This window comes from Marmota flaviventris, chromosome 3, assembly GCF_047511675.1.
Source record: "Marmota flaviventris isolate mMarFla1 chromosome 3, mMarFla1.hap1, whole genome shotgun sequence".
Lineage (NCBI taxonomy): Eukaryota > Metazoa > Chordata > Mammalia > Rodentia > Sciuridae > Marmota > Marmota flaviventris.
This window is the reverse complement of record NC_092500.1, coordinates 15,813,338-15,828,401: the sequence shown is the minus strand read 5'-3', so window position 1 is coordinate 15,828,401 and position 15,064 is coordinate 15,813,338. Positions and strand designations below refer to the sequence as shown.

General features: G+C 50.0%; 1 protein-coding gene and 1 long non-coding RNA gene across 3 annotated transcripts; one reads left to right on the top strand and one right to left on the bottom strand.

The window, feature by feature from the left end:
• Window positions 1-1,508: 1,508 nt before the first annotated feature.
• Ckap4 (cytoskeleton associated protein 4) lies at window positions 1,509-10,856 on the bottom strand. Its single transcript, XM_027942886.3, has 2 exons — window positions 10,166-10,856; window positions 1,509-4,006 (listed from the first exon to the last, which is right to left on the bottom strand). Exons 1-2 carry the CDS (start codon window positions 10,613-10,615, stop codon window positions 2,678-2,680), a joined length of 1,779 nt encoding a protein of 592 aa, XP_027798687.2. The 5' UTR covers window positions 10,616-10,856; the 3' UTR covers window positions 1,509-2,677.
• A 280-nt stretch (window positions 10,857-11,136) lies between these two features.
• LOC139704982 (uncharacterized) lies at window positions 11,137-14,593 on the top strand. 2 transcript variants are annotated; one of them, XR_011706909.1, is made up of 4 exons: window positions 11,137-11,325; window positions 13,108-13,238; window positions 13,814-13,918; window positions 14,150-14,593. It is a non-coding gene; the product is annotated as an uncharacterized lncRNA (long non-coding RNA). The 2 variants fall into 2 exon arrangements; XR_011706908.1 differs by having other exon boundaries at window positions 13,814-14,593.
• The last annotated feature ends 471 nt before the right edge of the window (window positions 14,594-15,064 follow it).

Sequence of the window (15,064 nt, the reverse complement as noted above, 5' to 3'; positions counted from 1 at the left end):
CAGTTCAGAGGAGGCACTCAGGGTGCTCAGGGCAGCAGCTACACACCAAGCAGCATAGGAGTATCTCAATCTTTTAACTTCTGGTATGACTGCACATGCATGAACCCTGGGACTCTTATTATGCGCCAGATGCTGGGCTAAGCTAACCCACTTCACCCACCACCTCCTTCAACTAGCACAACCACATTGTGAGGTATAATCATCATCTCTACCACTACCATCTTTCTTACCATCGTCTCCACGCACGACCACCATCTCCAGCATGCCGACAGACTTGCTGTGGGTTTCACTGAAGATCCTATTGCTTGATCAGAAGTTAAATCTACACCTTCAATAACTTTTGCCTGTTCTTCAAAGGGCAGCTACCTAGCACTTCCCCATCACCCACAGCAGCATTCCAAGGCATTTCCCACAGTCCTTTGCAAACCTGTTCTAACCACCTCTAGCCCAACCCTGGCACTGCCACTACCACCACCCCCATTATTCCTGGCTGTAGCCCTGAATTCCTTATGACACAATTTTCACAACTGCCACCACTGGGCTGTAAGACCTTTGAGGGCAGGATCCTGTTCCATGCATATTTAATTCACTGCTCTGCAGAATGTCTGGCTATGGGCCCAATGTTGGTCAAGTGCATGAATAAATAAGCAGACACATGAGACTGAAATGTAACTGTTATTTGAGATTAGATCTATCTTTAACTGTTCCACCAACAAGAATATGGAAATACATAATACATTTCTTTTATTTTTAGCATTTGAATTTGACTATTATTATGAATGTATTAAATAAGAATCTATTAAGCCACTTTGTAACCTGAGAACAGGGGCTGCATTCAAATCTCACCCCTGCCACTTTTTGTGTGTGTGTGTGGTATGCTGGGGATTGAACCCAGGGCCTTGTGCACGCAAAGAAGGAACTCTACCAACTGAGCCATATCCCCAGCCTACCTCTGCCATTTTCTAATGACCTTGCTCAATGCTTCTCAGCCTGCTGCCCTTGTGGAATGGGGAGTGATCCTGCCTACCTTGGGGATTCTAAGGAGGAAGGAGGAGACTACATAGTGCTCAGCACCTCACCTGTGCAAAGGGACTCAATAAACAGTATGTTATCTTTGGTGGTGGGTGGATGGTAGCCCAGGGATAAAAGGAAATGTACCCTGATGTACTCTGGGCCAAACGTTGGTAGGGTGGTCTCAGACAGTGGTTCTCCACCTTGAATGCAAGTTGGAATGCTGGCACCATTCAACCCAAATCCCTGGGAACCCAGGCTTTTTTCCCCCACACTCTCCTGAAACTAGCAAAGTAGGAGACAAGCAATAACCTATCAACAAACCAGCCAAGAGTCCAGGAAAGGATGTCCCAGATCCAGTGAGGCTGTCTTGATTCCAGTTGAAAATAAAAAATTCTCAAAATTGAAAACTTACCTGTTTTCTAATCCTGAATACACATGCAAATAGAATATATCATGATTACTAAATTCTCTGAAAGCAACCACTCTGGAAAAAGTCATAACAAAGCTCAAGTGTTTATTAAGAATTAAAAATACTGTAAAGAAGCCATACAGTTCATTTCACAGTAAACTAAACAAACCTTTTTTTTTTTTTAACTTTTACTTTTCGGCTTTTTTTTTTTTTCCTTTCTTTTTTTTTCTTTTGGAAGGGCAAGACAGCCATTTAAGAACAATACAGCTCAAAGGGGAAGGGGTACAGCAAACAATTACAGAAATGCAGTGCACACGCTCCCCACTGACAGATGGGGTCTGCTCCCACAGCAGACCTCCTCAAGGACATCCTGTTAAAACAAAAAAACCTGGCCTACGTCCCCCAGGGAGACACCCCACCGCTGTGTGGACTGCTCTCAACACATTTCCTGAAAGACCCCAAAGACACTTTTCTGGAACTCTGAACCTATGCATTATTCGGTAACCTGCCCAAGTGTGGATACAGGTGGGCCACCAGAGACAGACAGGCACCAGGACTCTGGGTGGTGTGCTTGAGCATTCAGAACCATCTGATTCTTTGCATAGTTACCTTTGATATCATTAGATGGTTCAGGAATGGAAAAGACACCCACACTACAAAAGCAACCCGCAAGTAACTGATTCTTTTAAAATGAAGACAAGGCATTGCCCTCTCCTGACTCAGAGATTACATCTATGAGTCCTAACCAGTTTTAGGTGGAAGACAAGTAAGAGATATCTCATGAAAACTTCAGCCAGAAGTATAAAAAAAGTAATTTTTCTTAAAGACAATTAGAAAGAAACGTGCCCCACCCCCACCCTTTTTTTTTTTTGGTAACTTGAAATCTGCCAGCCAGACAGGGTATTTGAAGGTTAATCTGCTCCTGTTAATCCTCAATTGAAGCCACTGTCATTTTTCTGACACTAGACACATCCCTTTTAAAAGCCACCTCTTGTGCACCGGGGCTGGGCCTTCAGGAAACAACCAAAAGCAGAAGCAGAGAACTTAAGAAACCAATGGTGTGTGGTAAGAATTGCAAATAAATTACCTGGGCACAGAATGCAATGCCTTGGTGTTCAGGTGGTGTCCACTGCTCTGGGGGGGGGGGGGGGGGGGGGGACAAAACTTGCGGGGAGGGCACATGGGAGGAAACAACACATTTTTTTGGTCATGAGAAAATGGACTATAAATCCGCGCCCTGGACACACAATTCACTTAGATTTTTTCGTGAATCTTTTCAACTTTCACAAACAACCTATCCAGATCATTTCTCAGGTCATCTAGTAGACCCTTGGCTGATTCCAAGTTGTTCTCGTTGGTTTCGATTTTGACCGAGTAGGCTACCAAACTGTCCACAGCAGTCCTGAGCATTTTCAAGTCCGACTCCACCTGGCTCACTGAGGATTTCAGGTTGTCTAGAGAAGAGAGTCTGTCCAGGAAGTCCTGAGGGGGCAGACGCGCGGCCTGGGCTCGGTCCTGACTGAGCAGCGCGTGCACCTGCTCTTGCACCTTCTGCAGCGATTCCACGGTGCTGGGGAGCTCGCCCACGCTTCTCTTCAGCTCCTCCACGTCGCCGTAGAGCGCCAGCTGGGCCTCCCCCAGGCTCCTCACGGTGCCAGCCAGGCTGTCCTTGTCTGCCTCGGACGAGGACCCCAGGTCTTTCAGGTGCTCCTGCAGCGCAGCCAGGCGCTGCTCGTACTCCTGGCTCTTGGTCAGGAGCGACTCCAGGCTATCGGTCTGGCGTGCAGAAGCCACTTGCACGGATTGGACTTCATCCTCTAAGTTCTGGAGCCTGGAGTCCAGACCCTGACTCTCTTTCTGGAGTGCATCTAAGGCGTCGGGGGTTCTGGAGGACCCGTCTTCCTCCGGCCTGTGGGACTCGGCCTTCAGCTGGCGGAGCTCCTCCTCCAGCCTCCGGATCTCCTCCGGGAGGCGGGAGGTCGACTCCTCGGACTGCAGGAGCTTCTTGGTGAGGGCCTGCAGGGCCAGGCGCTCCGAGTCCGCGGCCTCCTTGAACGCCTGCTGCTCCTGCTTGAGGCTCACCAGCTCCCGGACCTCGGTGTAGACATCAGACTCCATGGTCTGCAGGGAGCTTCTCAGGGCCTCTATGTCCCTCTCCCTGGACTCCGCAGAGGTCTGTATCTCTTTCACCGCATCCTTCAGGGCTCCCAGGTCCTGCTTGTACCCCTCGGATTCTTCCAGAGAGGCGACCTTCGCCTTCACGTCATTTATTTCCTTCTGGCTCCTCTTCTGGACCTCAGTGAAGATGGCGATGTTGTCATTGATGGACTTGGTGAGCTCCGTCAGCCTTTCCTCCACTGTGTTCTCCAGGGACGTGAAGTCCCGCTCGCGCGCATCCTTCACCACGTGAATGCCGTCAGAGAGGTCTTTGAGGATCTCGTTCTGGAGTTTTTGCAGAACTTCACCGATCCTGCTGATCTCACTCTCCCCCTGTTTCACTGCTTTCTCTGTGAGGTCTTGCTTATGTTGGGAGCTTCTCAGGATAGACTCGAAAGCCCCAAATGTGGTTTGCAGAGACTGTACCTGTAGCCAAAATCCAGACATTAGCTGTAGAAGAGTCATGAGTTTTACAGGTACAGCTACTTTGTTTTCAGTCTGCCCAGCCTCCAGGTCCCTTAACTCTTCCAGAATGGCACTACACTACTCCTCTGAAGAACTCTCCTTTCACATGTAGCCCATGTCATAGTTGTGGGGAACAAACTTAGGAACTTAGGAACAAACTTCCTCCAAGAGCCCCAGGGATGGCTTATAACCCTGGCCTGAACAATGGGCACTTTCCACCCACCCTGAGTCACACTGACTAGCCAAGCATGGGCACATGTGCTAAGGCAGACCAAGGAGGCAGATCTAGGACTTCTGTTAAAACTACAGGGGAAGAAAACTTTCTCCAAGGGGACTGTTAGCTACGGGATCAGGTAGGCCTGGAGCTGCGTAGACCAACACATGGAATGCCTATCTAGGAATCAAGCCAGCACAGCTGAGAAATGGCCAAGGTTTGCAGACATCATTTGAATCCCTGGATACAGCTATAGCTTAAGGAATCTACTCTTGAACTTTGCAGTTTAAGCCAGTCAATTCTCTCTCTAAGCCACTTAGGGGAAAATTTCTACCTCCTTCAACTGCAAGAGTCTTCAAGTTTTTGTAGGAAAGAAACAGATACTCTGTGCTGGAAATCAAGACAAGGATCCAGGCCTTAACTCATCACTTCCGGCTATGTGGCCCTAAACTAGTCATTGTCCTCCATGGCCCTCATTTAATCTTTATTCTGAAGTACCTCAGAAGCCCAAAGATCCCTAGCACCATCTGCAGACCATTGCCAAAGGAATAAACTGATCCCGCAGCAGGCTCTGGTTTGGTGAACACACTGGGATTTTTTTGCTTCTACATATTCCTTCTTAAAAAATTCTACCCTGAATGAGGCCTGACCTGAGAACTACCCAGGGGAACTGGTTTAATATATAATGAGGCTGTAGGATGATTAAGAACCTAGGAGGCATTATCCTGACACAGCATTTGGTGCCATCTATAATGTTTAGTTTGGAAAAAAAAAAAAGGAAGAAAAAGAAAAAAGGGAAAGAAAGATCTATCAATTCCCTACCTCTAACAGCCAATTCTCAGGACCTGCAAGAAAGGGACATGGCATGATGTGACCAGCCAAACCCACATGTGGAAAATTGTGCAGGATAAATGACCCTGGTCAATACTGAACAAATGAATGGCATTTTATCATCCATTTAAAAAGTTTAAGAAATTTTCAATCAAAAATGTGCATTTCATATGGATCCTGACTCAAACCAACAATAGAAAGACAGTCTCGGGGAGAATCAATACTATTGTCTGGTATGACATTCCAGAATCTCTGCACCTGGGGTGTAGCTCAGTGGTAGTCTTGCCTAGCATATTCAAGGCTCTGGGCTCTATCCCCAGTATGGTGCCATATCCTGTGTTTTGTTTAAAACAAATAAGGAAGAAAAGAAATAAAAGGAAAGGAACTCTTACTGGTTAGAAATAAATCCTAAAATACCTTGGGTGAACTAATGTCTCTCATTTTAAAATTAGTTCCTGGTGCCCTCTCCCCTAGGTCTGCAGGGTGACATGGGCTCTTCTGAGGGATTAGAGCTTAACCACCAACATGTTCTGAAGCCCTGGACCCACCTGTTCCAGATCAATCTTCTGAATAAGGACAGGCTAGCCTCTGCCTGTACTATGGCCATTTTCCAATACCAAGTACAAATGGAGGAGAGGGGCCAGGTGTGCCCCCGACAGGGTCACAGAGGGGTTCAGGGTCAGGCTGCTCTAACTCCAACCAAAAGATGAGGGAGGGGAAAGGAGGTGGTGAAATGAAACAAGAATGGTAAAATACTGATAATTATTGAAACTGGGATTCATTATATTGTCCTCCTCTTTTGTTTATGCTTGAACATTACCATGATGAGAAGTTAGAAAATAAAGTAATATGGACTCTGTAGCCAGATTGCCTTGGCTCAAATCCTGCGTTTGACACTTCCCTGCTATGTGATCCTGGGTATGGTACATAATCTATCTGTGCCTTGGTTTCCTCAGCTGCATGAGGGGAACAAAAACAATACCCAACTCACAGGATCGTCATAGTAAGGGTTAAATGAGTTCATATAAGTAAAGTGCTCAGCCATGCCTAAAACACAGTGAAGGTCTGTCTCTATTCCTGTTGCATCTCTATTCAGAAGTCCTGAAGATTCACAGCACTAGCTGCAGCCTGATGTCAAAAGGAAGAATAGTTGAAAACACAATGGGACACCTGGGTTCTAGCTCCAGTCACACCAATAACCACTCTGAGCAGTTACACTAGCTTTCCAAGTCCCAGGTTCCTCATCTTTTAGACAATAGGTCCCTCACATCCCTTCTAAATTCAGTCTGTGATTTTCAGACAGTAGAATAAGGTTCTCCAGGGCCTCCAGAATATTAGCCAATTTCTCTGCCCAACCAAATGCAACCTGAGTCATAAAGGACACTTTGAGAAGGTACTAGAGAGAACTAGACTCTGAAACTAGGTTATTAAATCACAGTACCTGCCTGTTCTAAGCATAGCACTCAAATTAGAGGTGTGAGCGGCCGAGCCCAGCACTTGCCACATGGCAGGCAAGACCCGGTGCTTTCTGAATGATCCAAAGCATGAATTCAGAGCAAAGGCTAATGAAGAGCTGATCTGCTCCCTATTCCTGAATGTCACCCCCAACCTGGGCTGGCTCGACACATGGTTAGAAAGGGAATTAGATTAGAAATTATGGATAAAACCAAGCCAGTCAACCCCCTATAACTAAAAAAAAACAATGTCCCCACACTGAGGGTACTGTGTTCACCTTTATGTACATATTAATCAACAGGTATTGAATGTACCTGTTCTCCCTACGTATGTGGGATGCCCACTAAGTGGTGAGCACTGGGGAAGAAGCCAAGAGATAAAATAAAAGCTAGGCCAGGATCCCTGCCCTCAGGAGCCTAGCTGGGCCAGGAGTAGGGGTTTAGGAACTGTCCTTAGTAATGGCTGACATCAGCGGGGCATTTCTGTGTATAGTAACTATCAAAGTGTGAATGGTAGGTCGAGCATCATCTAAGTCCCAGAATGTCCGATTTCAGAACCAGAGCTCTTAATCACTGTGACATGCTCAGGCAGAGATACGTTCAAAGCACACTGAGGGCCTGGAGAAGAGGCTGCCAACGCCCAGAGCCCCAACTACTGGTTCAGAATCAAAATGAGAAAACCAAGAAATAGGGCCGGAAAACTGACTCTCTCACAAACAGCTTCTCCTTTCATAAACTACTTCTAAGATCACTTTTTGCCACCTAAGCTAAGCTACTTCTAAGATCACTTTTTGCCACCCTGGGTGTGAGAGGGCAACACGAGCTCTTCTGAGGGTCCAGAATTCAACTGCCAACCTTTTCTAAAGCCCTGGACCCAACTGTGCCTAAATTTTCTGGGTAAGGACAGGCCAACCTCTTTTCCTGTGCTATGTCCATTCAGGTGATCTGGGACAGTTTTCCATACTGATGAACTTTTGGAAAACAAAGAGATACCAGGTGGGGAACCAAATCCTATTCCAGTCTAAGATCCCCCACTTATAGTGTGACCTGAAATATGTCATACAACCAGTCCATGTATGACCTGGAATAAGTTATACAACCAGTCTTGGCTCAATGGCCCCATCTGTGAAATGGTGCTAAGTGCCATCTACCTCAGACAGCTAGGAGAAATGAAATTGTGGCCAAAAAGCACTTAATGGAATATCTGGCCCACAGAGACTACTAATTATGAATAATACTACTCTAAGTGCATTTTTCTGCCAAGAACCAAAACTCAACCCCGACAGAGACTTAAGAATCATACAGAGGTTCAAACTTAGGTTGTCAGAGAACAGGCAGTACTGGCTCCTCAGTACAAAATAACTTCCTTACTGGCCTCATAAAAGATGCAGGAAGAAGTGGCCACACACTTTGGGAAATGCTGATAAGACTGGACATATTGAGCACCGTTCCATACCAGGTAAGGCAAGAGAAATATAATGAAATAAACAGCTGAGTGGTTGGGTGCCCCAGGAGTTAGACTACAGTGTGAATCCAGCCTGGCTGCTTGCTAGCTGTGTGACTATGTAGTTATGTAGATCCACACTTTCCTCATCTGGGAAACGGGACAGGTAATAGCACTCACCTCTTGGAGTTGCTGTGAGGTCAAAAGAGATGAAATATTTTCCGATGTTTAGGACAGTGTCTGACACATAAGCGCACAATAAATGTAAGGCACTGAACAATGGCTTAATTATACTACTAAATTTAAAAAAAAAGTGGTCACTGTGTCCTCAGCTTCAGAGCCAAGAGGATTCTTAAAAATCTCTCATTGTGAGAATGAAACTGAGGTCCAAAAAGCAAAGTGTTCTACACATACCTGGGACAGAGAAGGGGTGAGAATCAGAAAGAAGGGACTAAGGGAGAGACTAGGAAGTAACCTAAGAAACAAAGCCCTATTTTTTCAATCTGGACTCAAGATGTCCCCATTTAGGCCTCAACTTCCAACATCCCCTAATTTTTCCTAAAATGCTACTCTGCTATAGGCAGGGGAGCCACCTCCTGTCCCTTAAACGTGTTCAAGAATGTTCCTTGCCTGCGAGTTCTTCACATTCCTTCTCTGAACATTCAGCCATCACCAACTAGATGATTGGCTCTACCCCAGACACGGGCCCAGGGAAATTCCACACCTCCCTCTTCCCAATCTGCACAGAGGCGACCCTAACTGCCACCTACCTATGTGCTGCTTCACAAATATGATTTGTCTTTCGCTCTTCCACCGGGCCTACACAGAGCTATATGACTATCAGACTTCAATAAATATTATGATTGATTAGCAAGTGGGTGGCAGAAAGTAAGAAACGGGCTAGTGATTAGACTCCAGCAGGATGTCTATTTTGTAAAGATGATGTGACACTCAGGATAGGCAAAGCAGCACTGCCTACTTAATTCCCTTATAAAAGTCACCTCCCTTAGCCTGCAGCATTTAGCAGGCTGACTCATCCCAGTTGCTCTGCCGGTCTTAAGAGGAAATTCCTAGTCCTGCACACTCAACAAAAGTGGAGAGACTTGGCAGGACCGGCAGCATGCTGGGAAAAGGAGGCAGTGGTTCCGGGCTCACAAGTGGCGGGATTTTTTGTTTCGGTCCTGCAACCAATTTTCCATTCAGCATGACACGGAAGGAATATGGAGGAGGGGAAATTCAACGGAAGGGGTTGCACTTGGTCTGGAAAAGCCACAGAAGGATGGAAGCTGAGCAACTTTGCCTTGGGAGCTGGGTCCATTCATACCTGAAATAGGCGCTTGGGAACCCTTAACTGGACAGTGGCCCAGACTTTCTCATGCAATCTGCAGCTCACCAGCTGGGGTGTTTGTTAACTCACTGTCTCTCTCTAAGTCTCAATTTTCTGGACTGGAAAATGGAGTCACAACCAGCAGCCCTCCCTCCCGAGGTTGCTCTAAGAATTAGACAGTAGGTAGGTAAGTAAGCCCTCTCAACCCCACATAGATAGAAGTCCTTTTCTCGGTTATGACCTAATATTTTTGGCCTTTCATTCCTCTAAAGCTGAAGTAGGCTATTTCAAAGGCCCACAAGGGCACTCTGGCCCAATAAAGAACAAGGGGCCTAAAGATAGATAATATTTCAGTGGAACTTCGCAAATTACTAGAAATTACTAGTTTTTCCTTCCCCAAGCTCTGGGTCTATTAAAAACCGGCTCAGATGTCTCCCACGGCAGAGCAGAGGTGCGGCCGGAGGCTTCATCGGGATGCCGGGATGCACTGGCTTCCTTTCCAACCTCCTTTTCAGACAACTCTGCCCATTCAGCGGTTCCTAATCCAAAAAGAATGGGCTCCCCAAAGCCTGCAGGCTTCCTTACAGGTCACCGCTAATGTCCTGTGACAGGCCCTTGGCCCACCCTCCCCGCTGGCGGGGCCATCCTCGCGGCGGTCCATCCCTCGGGCCCATTCCTCTGCGGCCATTAACAAAGAGGGTCTGGGACCGCCTGGGAGCCGGGGCCCGGATCAGGGTGTCGGATCAGGGTGTCCGGCCGGGGACCGCCGGGCAGAGGCAGGGACAGGGACAGGGGCAGGGGCAGGTGGGGCCGGGCGGGCACCGGGGACGACTGGGGCCGGGGCACCCACCTTCTGCTCGACGTTCTGCAAGCTCTGGCCCAGCTCCTCCCGCTGCTGGGAGAAGTCCTGGTGGCTGCGCCGGACCTGCTGGACCTCCTCCAGGACGTGGTGGACACACCAGCCCGAGAAGGCGGCCGCCGCCACCAGGGCGAGGTAGAAGAGAAAGTTGAGCGCCCGGCCGAGCCTGCGCGAGCAGGTCGCCGAGGACGAGGCAGCGGCGGCAGCGGCGGCCGAGGACTTGCCGCCGCCGCGGTGGCCGCCCTTGCCGTGCGCCTGGTTCTGCGGGTGCTGCGGCGGGTGCTGCTGCGGGTGCGGCGCGGGCGGCGGCGGCTGCTGCTGCGGCGCCGGCGGCGGCTTCTTCGCCACGTCATCCGCGCCGCCCGACGGGTGGGCGCCCTTCTCCGAGGGGCTCGCGGCGCCGTGGCCGCCCTTGGAGCCCCTTTGTTTGGCCGAGGGCATGGCGGCGCGGCGGCGGCGGGGGCCGCGGGCGGCGAGGCGGGCGAGGGGCGAGCGGCCCGGAAACTTGCTCGGGCTCCCCCGGGGCCGGGCGGGCGGCACGCGGGCGCTGCTGGCGTCGGAGCGGCCGAGAGAGCGGGCGCGAGAAAGGAGGCCGGCCGAGGAGGAAGGAGGAGGGGGCCTGCCTCCGCCGCCGCGGCGCCGACCCCGCCTCCCGGGAAGGGAGGCCGCGCGAGCCGAGCCGGGAGAGCCTGCCACGCACGCCGGGCCGCCGCGGCCCCTCCTCCCGCCGCCACGACCCCAGCGGGGGCGGGCCGGGCGGGCGGCCGAGCGGGCCTGCGGGCCGGGGGCGTGGGCCGGCGGGCGGAGGCCCCGCGGGGCGGCGCTAAGGCGGCCGCGGAGGGCGGGGGCGGCGGGCGCGGGGAGGAGGGCGGGTCGCCCCCGGCTCGGGCTGGCGGCGGCGCTGGGGCGGCCGGGGCGGGGAGGCCGGGCGGCGCCGGCGAGCCGCGAGGACCCTGCGCAGTGGGCCGGGCGCGAGCCCGCTCCCGTCCCCTCCAGAGAGGGCGGAGGGAGGAAGTGGTGCCCGGGGGTGGGAGCGAGGCCCGCGGCGGACCCCCGCTCCGTTCTGGGAGCCGTGGACCCAGCCCTCCGCGGGGTTGGGTCTTGGAAGGCAGAGGCTGTCTCCAAACCAGCCGGCCTCGGAGGCGTGTTTGGTAAGAGTTTGGCAAAGATTCTTGGGCTGAGGGGAGGCTGTTCAAGGGACGCGTTGATGGAGCGCCCCTGGTAGCCCAGCCCGCCGGCCCCTGGCCCCTGGACAGCACTTTGCCCAAGCTCTCTGGACTCTGTTGTCTTGAGGGTCACAAGATCTTCCATAGCCCCTACTTTGGACAGACTTAGGGTTGGTGCCTGGAAGCCAGCAGCAGCCGCACCGACAGGAACACGGATCAGGGTTGTCACCCCTAGTTTTGCAGAAGAAAACAAAATAATTCCAGGCTCCGTGCTTAGCAACTTACATGCGTTCCTCACAAAAGCCCTGGCAGGTAGCAATTACTTTACCCATTTTATAGGAAGGAAACTGAGACAGGCCCCCTCCCCCCAACTGATTGGCTCAAGGTTATACACAGATCTGCTTCTTCCCAAAACTGTGGTTTAATCTCCTCCAAATGTGAAGGAAACTGAGGCCCAGGGAAGTTACATCCAGCTAATTGGTGCTAGGACAGGACAGAACCTCCCTCCCAGTTCCTCCTGTATCTGGTCTCTGGTGTGTGCCTGGCTTTGTGCAGAGGAATGCATTTCTTCCCTATCCTCCTCCGGATCTATTTTAAAAGAAAAGACATTTCCTGTTCTTAAAGCCAAGTTCAAATGCCACTGCTTTCCTGATGCTTTCCCTGTGACACCACTTGATACCTCTCATGGGACTTAGCAAATAATTGCAACAAGGCATACTGTGTGTTAGTTAAACCTAACTTGAGGGCCCACGATGTGCCGGACTGAAGGCCTACTATGTCTGTAAACTCCCCTCCTTGCAGGCAGGAAGCACATTGTTTAGGTTTCTCTTTTATCTCACATAAGATGCTTTTAAAATTCTCTAGGGAAGGAGTGAACAGTTATGTTTCTACCCTCAACAAGCTGCATTGGATTTGAAGAAATACGCAGAAACATGCTAAGGACTAACACCCAAGGTTGAGAATAGAAATGTAAAGAGAACTTGGACAGCAAACTATTGGGCTGTATGCAGGAAGTCCTTCTGGGGCTGAAATACCTCAAAGAATGGATTTGCATAGGAGAGCAGGGAGGATATTTCTGTGGCAGAAGTGGGGTGAGTTCAGGACACCTGCCTCTGCATGAAGGGTGTGTGCTGCATATAAGATGAGCCAGTGGAGTGGGTCCAGATGCCAGAGGGCTACAATAGTCACTATTAGTGAGGGAGGCCAGAGTAAATTATAGCAGGTCCTGCAGCGGAACCTGCTATAACATAATCATCTGCCCCAGACAGAGGACCATCCTCACACTTGGTGGCTACCAGGAACGATAGTAAAATACTTGGTTCCACAGGGCACAGGACGCTACCTGGGTGGCACAGAGATGGCAGAGGAAAACGGACAACCCAGCAGATTAGAAGGTTCTCAGAAGAACCTGCTTTAAAAACGGTCCAGCTGTGTTCAAATTGTGCTTGGAATTTCTAGTGCACAAAAGAGATCATCCTCCTTCAGGCAGTCATCCATGTCGGGGGCAGAGACAGTGATAATGCAGAACAGCTTGCTGGGGCCCAGCCAAATGCTGGCCCCGGAGGCGGGAGACCTGCTTTTTGAGCCTTGGCTCTGCCACCAGTGTGACCTTGGGAAGTGTACTTAACCTCCTCTTGGAGTTTCAGGGTCACCCCTTCTGTAAAGTGCATCTCTAAAGATCGTATTATTTATATAAACCTCTTTCTTAGAGAGAATAGTCATCTGATATCGAGAACAGTTCAGTGATACCTACGCTTTTTTTTTCAGCTGGCAGACTGCAGGCCAGAGATAGAATGGAAGGATTCTCAGCTTGTGCTTCTACCTGGAAGAACAGAGGGTGGGGCGAGGGGACTGTAGCTTTCAGTGTTTCCCTCTCACCGTTTTTTCCTCTGGGCGCAGTGAGTATGATGGTTAAGACGGCTCTGGAACAAACCAACTTGGGTTCAGACTCAATGGACTACAGAGTGTGACCTCTCTGAACCTCAGTGTCTTCGTCTTTAAGATGACAGTCACAAGAGCTACTTTCCCAGGTTGTTGTAAGGATTAAATGAGAGACACCATATGACTCTAGACACATAGAGGAAGGCTCCATGAGAAAAAGGTAGCTAACAATTTGCAGAGTCACCAGGGGCAAGTATAACTTCACAGAGTTTCTGTGTCTAGACTTCAAGGATTTTCTTTCATCCTTATTTCTTGGATCTCCAGCACCATATGTGGCTTACAAACCACACGCTATGATGTGTTGAACTAAAAAAGGCAGCAGTGTTTTCCTTTAAGTAGGGCTCCACTGTGGTGTTTGGATACACCCAGAGGAGGAGGCTGGCCAGTGGTCATGGGAATGTCTAGGGCAGCAAGGTCCAGTGGCTTTTGGAGATTTCCATTCTGCTGTCCCCTTTTCTGAGCCAGCACAGGACACATTTAGGGGAGTTTCTCCTTCCCTTTTCCTCCTGACTCCTCCATCCCTTCTCCCCAGAGTATACTGGATGGTCAGGAATGCAGCTGGAACCAGAGACATCTCCTCCGACCAACCCAACTTGCCTCATAAAATCTGCGGACAGTGCGGACCTTAGACTATAGGGTGAAGATTTGTAAGCCCACAGCCCTCTCGGTTTCCCTCATTTCAGTTAGAATGCATGGAGCTCTCCCGTGAGGGCTGGTTGCCTCTTCTCCTGTTCCAGGTTGACAAGGCCCACAGAGGCCAACATGAGCCCTGAAATGCTCTCCAAACTGAGGGTGGATGGAGGTGGGGGGAGTTCTCCTTCACAGTTGGCTTTTCGTCCTAATTGCTTTCGGCATCTCCCACTTCCAGTAAACTCCACGGTGAGTTACCTGCTGATGGAGCCACTGGCAGCTCACATGCGGGTTATTGAAACAACCTCCCACCTGGCCTCCCAGACCAAGAACCTGCTGCCCTGTTGTCTGTTTTCAGCACAAAGTCGAGAACATCTTCACTTAAATATAAGTCAATTCATGTCACACCTCTATCCAAAACCCTCTGATGACTTTTCAAGACAGGACAAAAGCCAGAGTTTTTACAGTGACCTCTCTGTTCCCATGTTCTGCTCCCTGCCACCTCTTATCTCATCCTGTTACACCCCTTGCTGACTGCCTTCTGGCCACATGGGCCTCCTTGTTGCTCCTCAGTATGCCAGTATGTTCCTACCTCAGAGCTTTGGAATTTTGTTCCCTGGGCCTGGCAACTTTACCCCAGGTATCTACAAGGTTCTTTACTTCTTCAAATTAAATGCCACATTGACCACCCTATGTAAAGGAACTTTATTTAGTTCTATCTTCTATCCCCAGTGCCTAGAATGATGCCTAGTGCTCAAAAAATGTTACAAATATCACATTATTAAAACTTGTCTACATAGGGCCTTCCCTTTCATAAGACATCCAAGAGGGAGAACAGTGGAAGGAAGGAACTCAATGAGTATGGCCTCCAAGAGCTCCAGCACTATGATCTTGGGAACGATGACAATGGCAGTGATGATGGTGGCAATGGTGGGGGTGATTCGATGGTAAGATGGTGGTGATGGGATGGTGACAGTGGTGGCAGTGATGACATCTATGACAATGAGCAGGATGATTGCTGCCACTGCTGGGCTGCAAGAGAGCTTCAGTGACACACGCCCTGTGGTCTTTGGTATTTACTGATCGCTTGCTGAATGCCAGGCACCGTGCCAGGAGTTTTACCTTCATTACCTCCTTTCATTTCAGTGAGTCT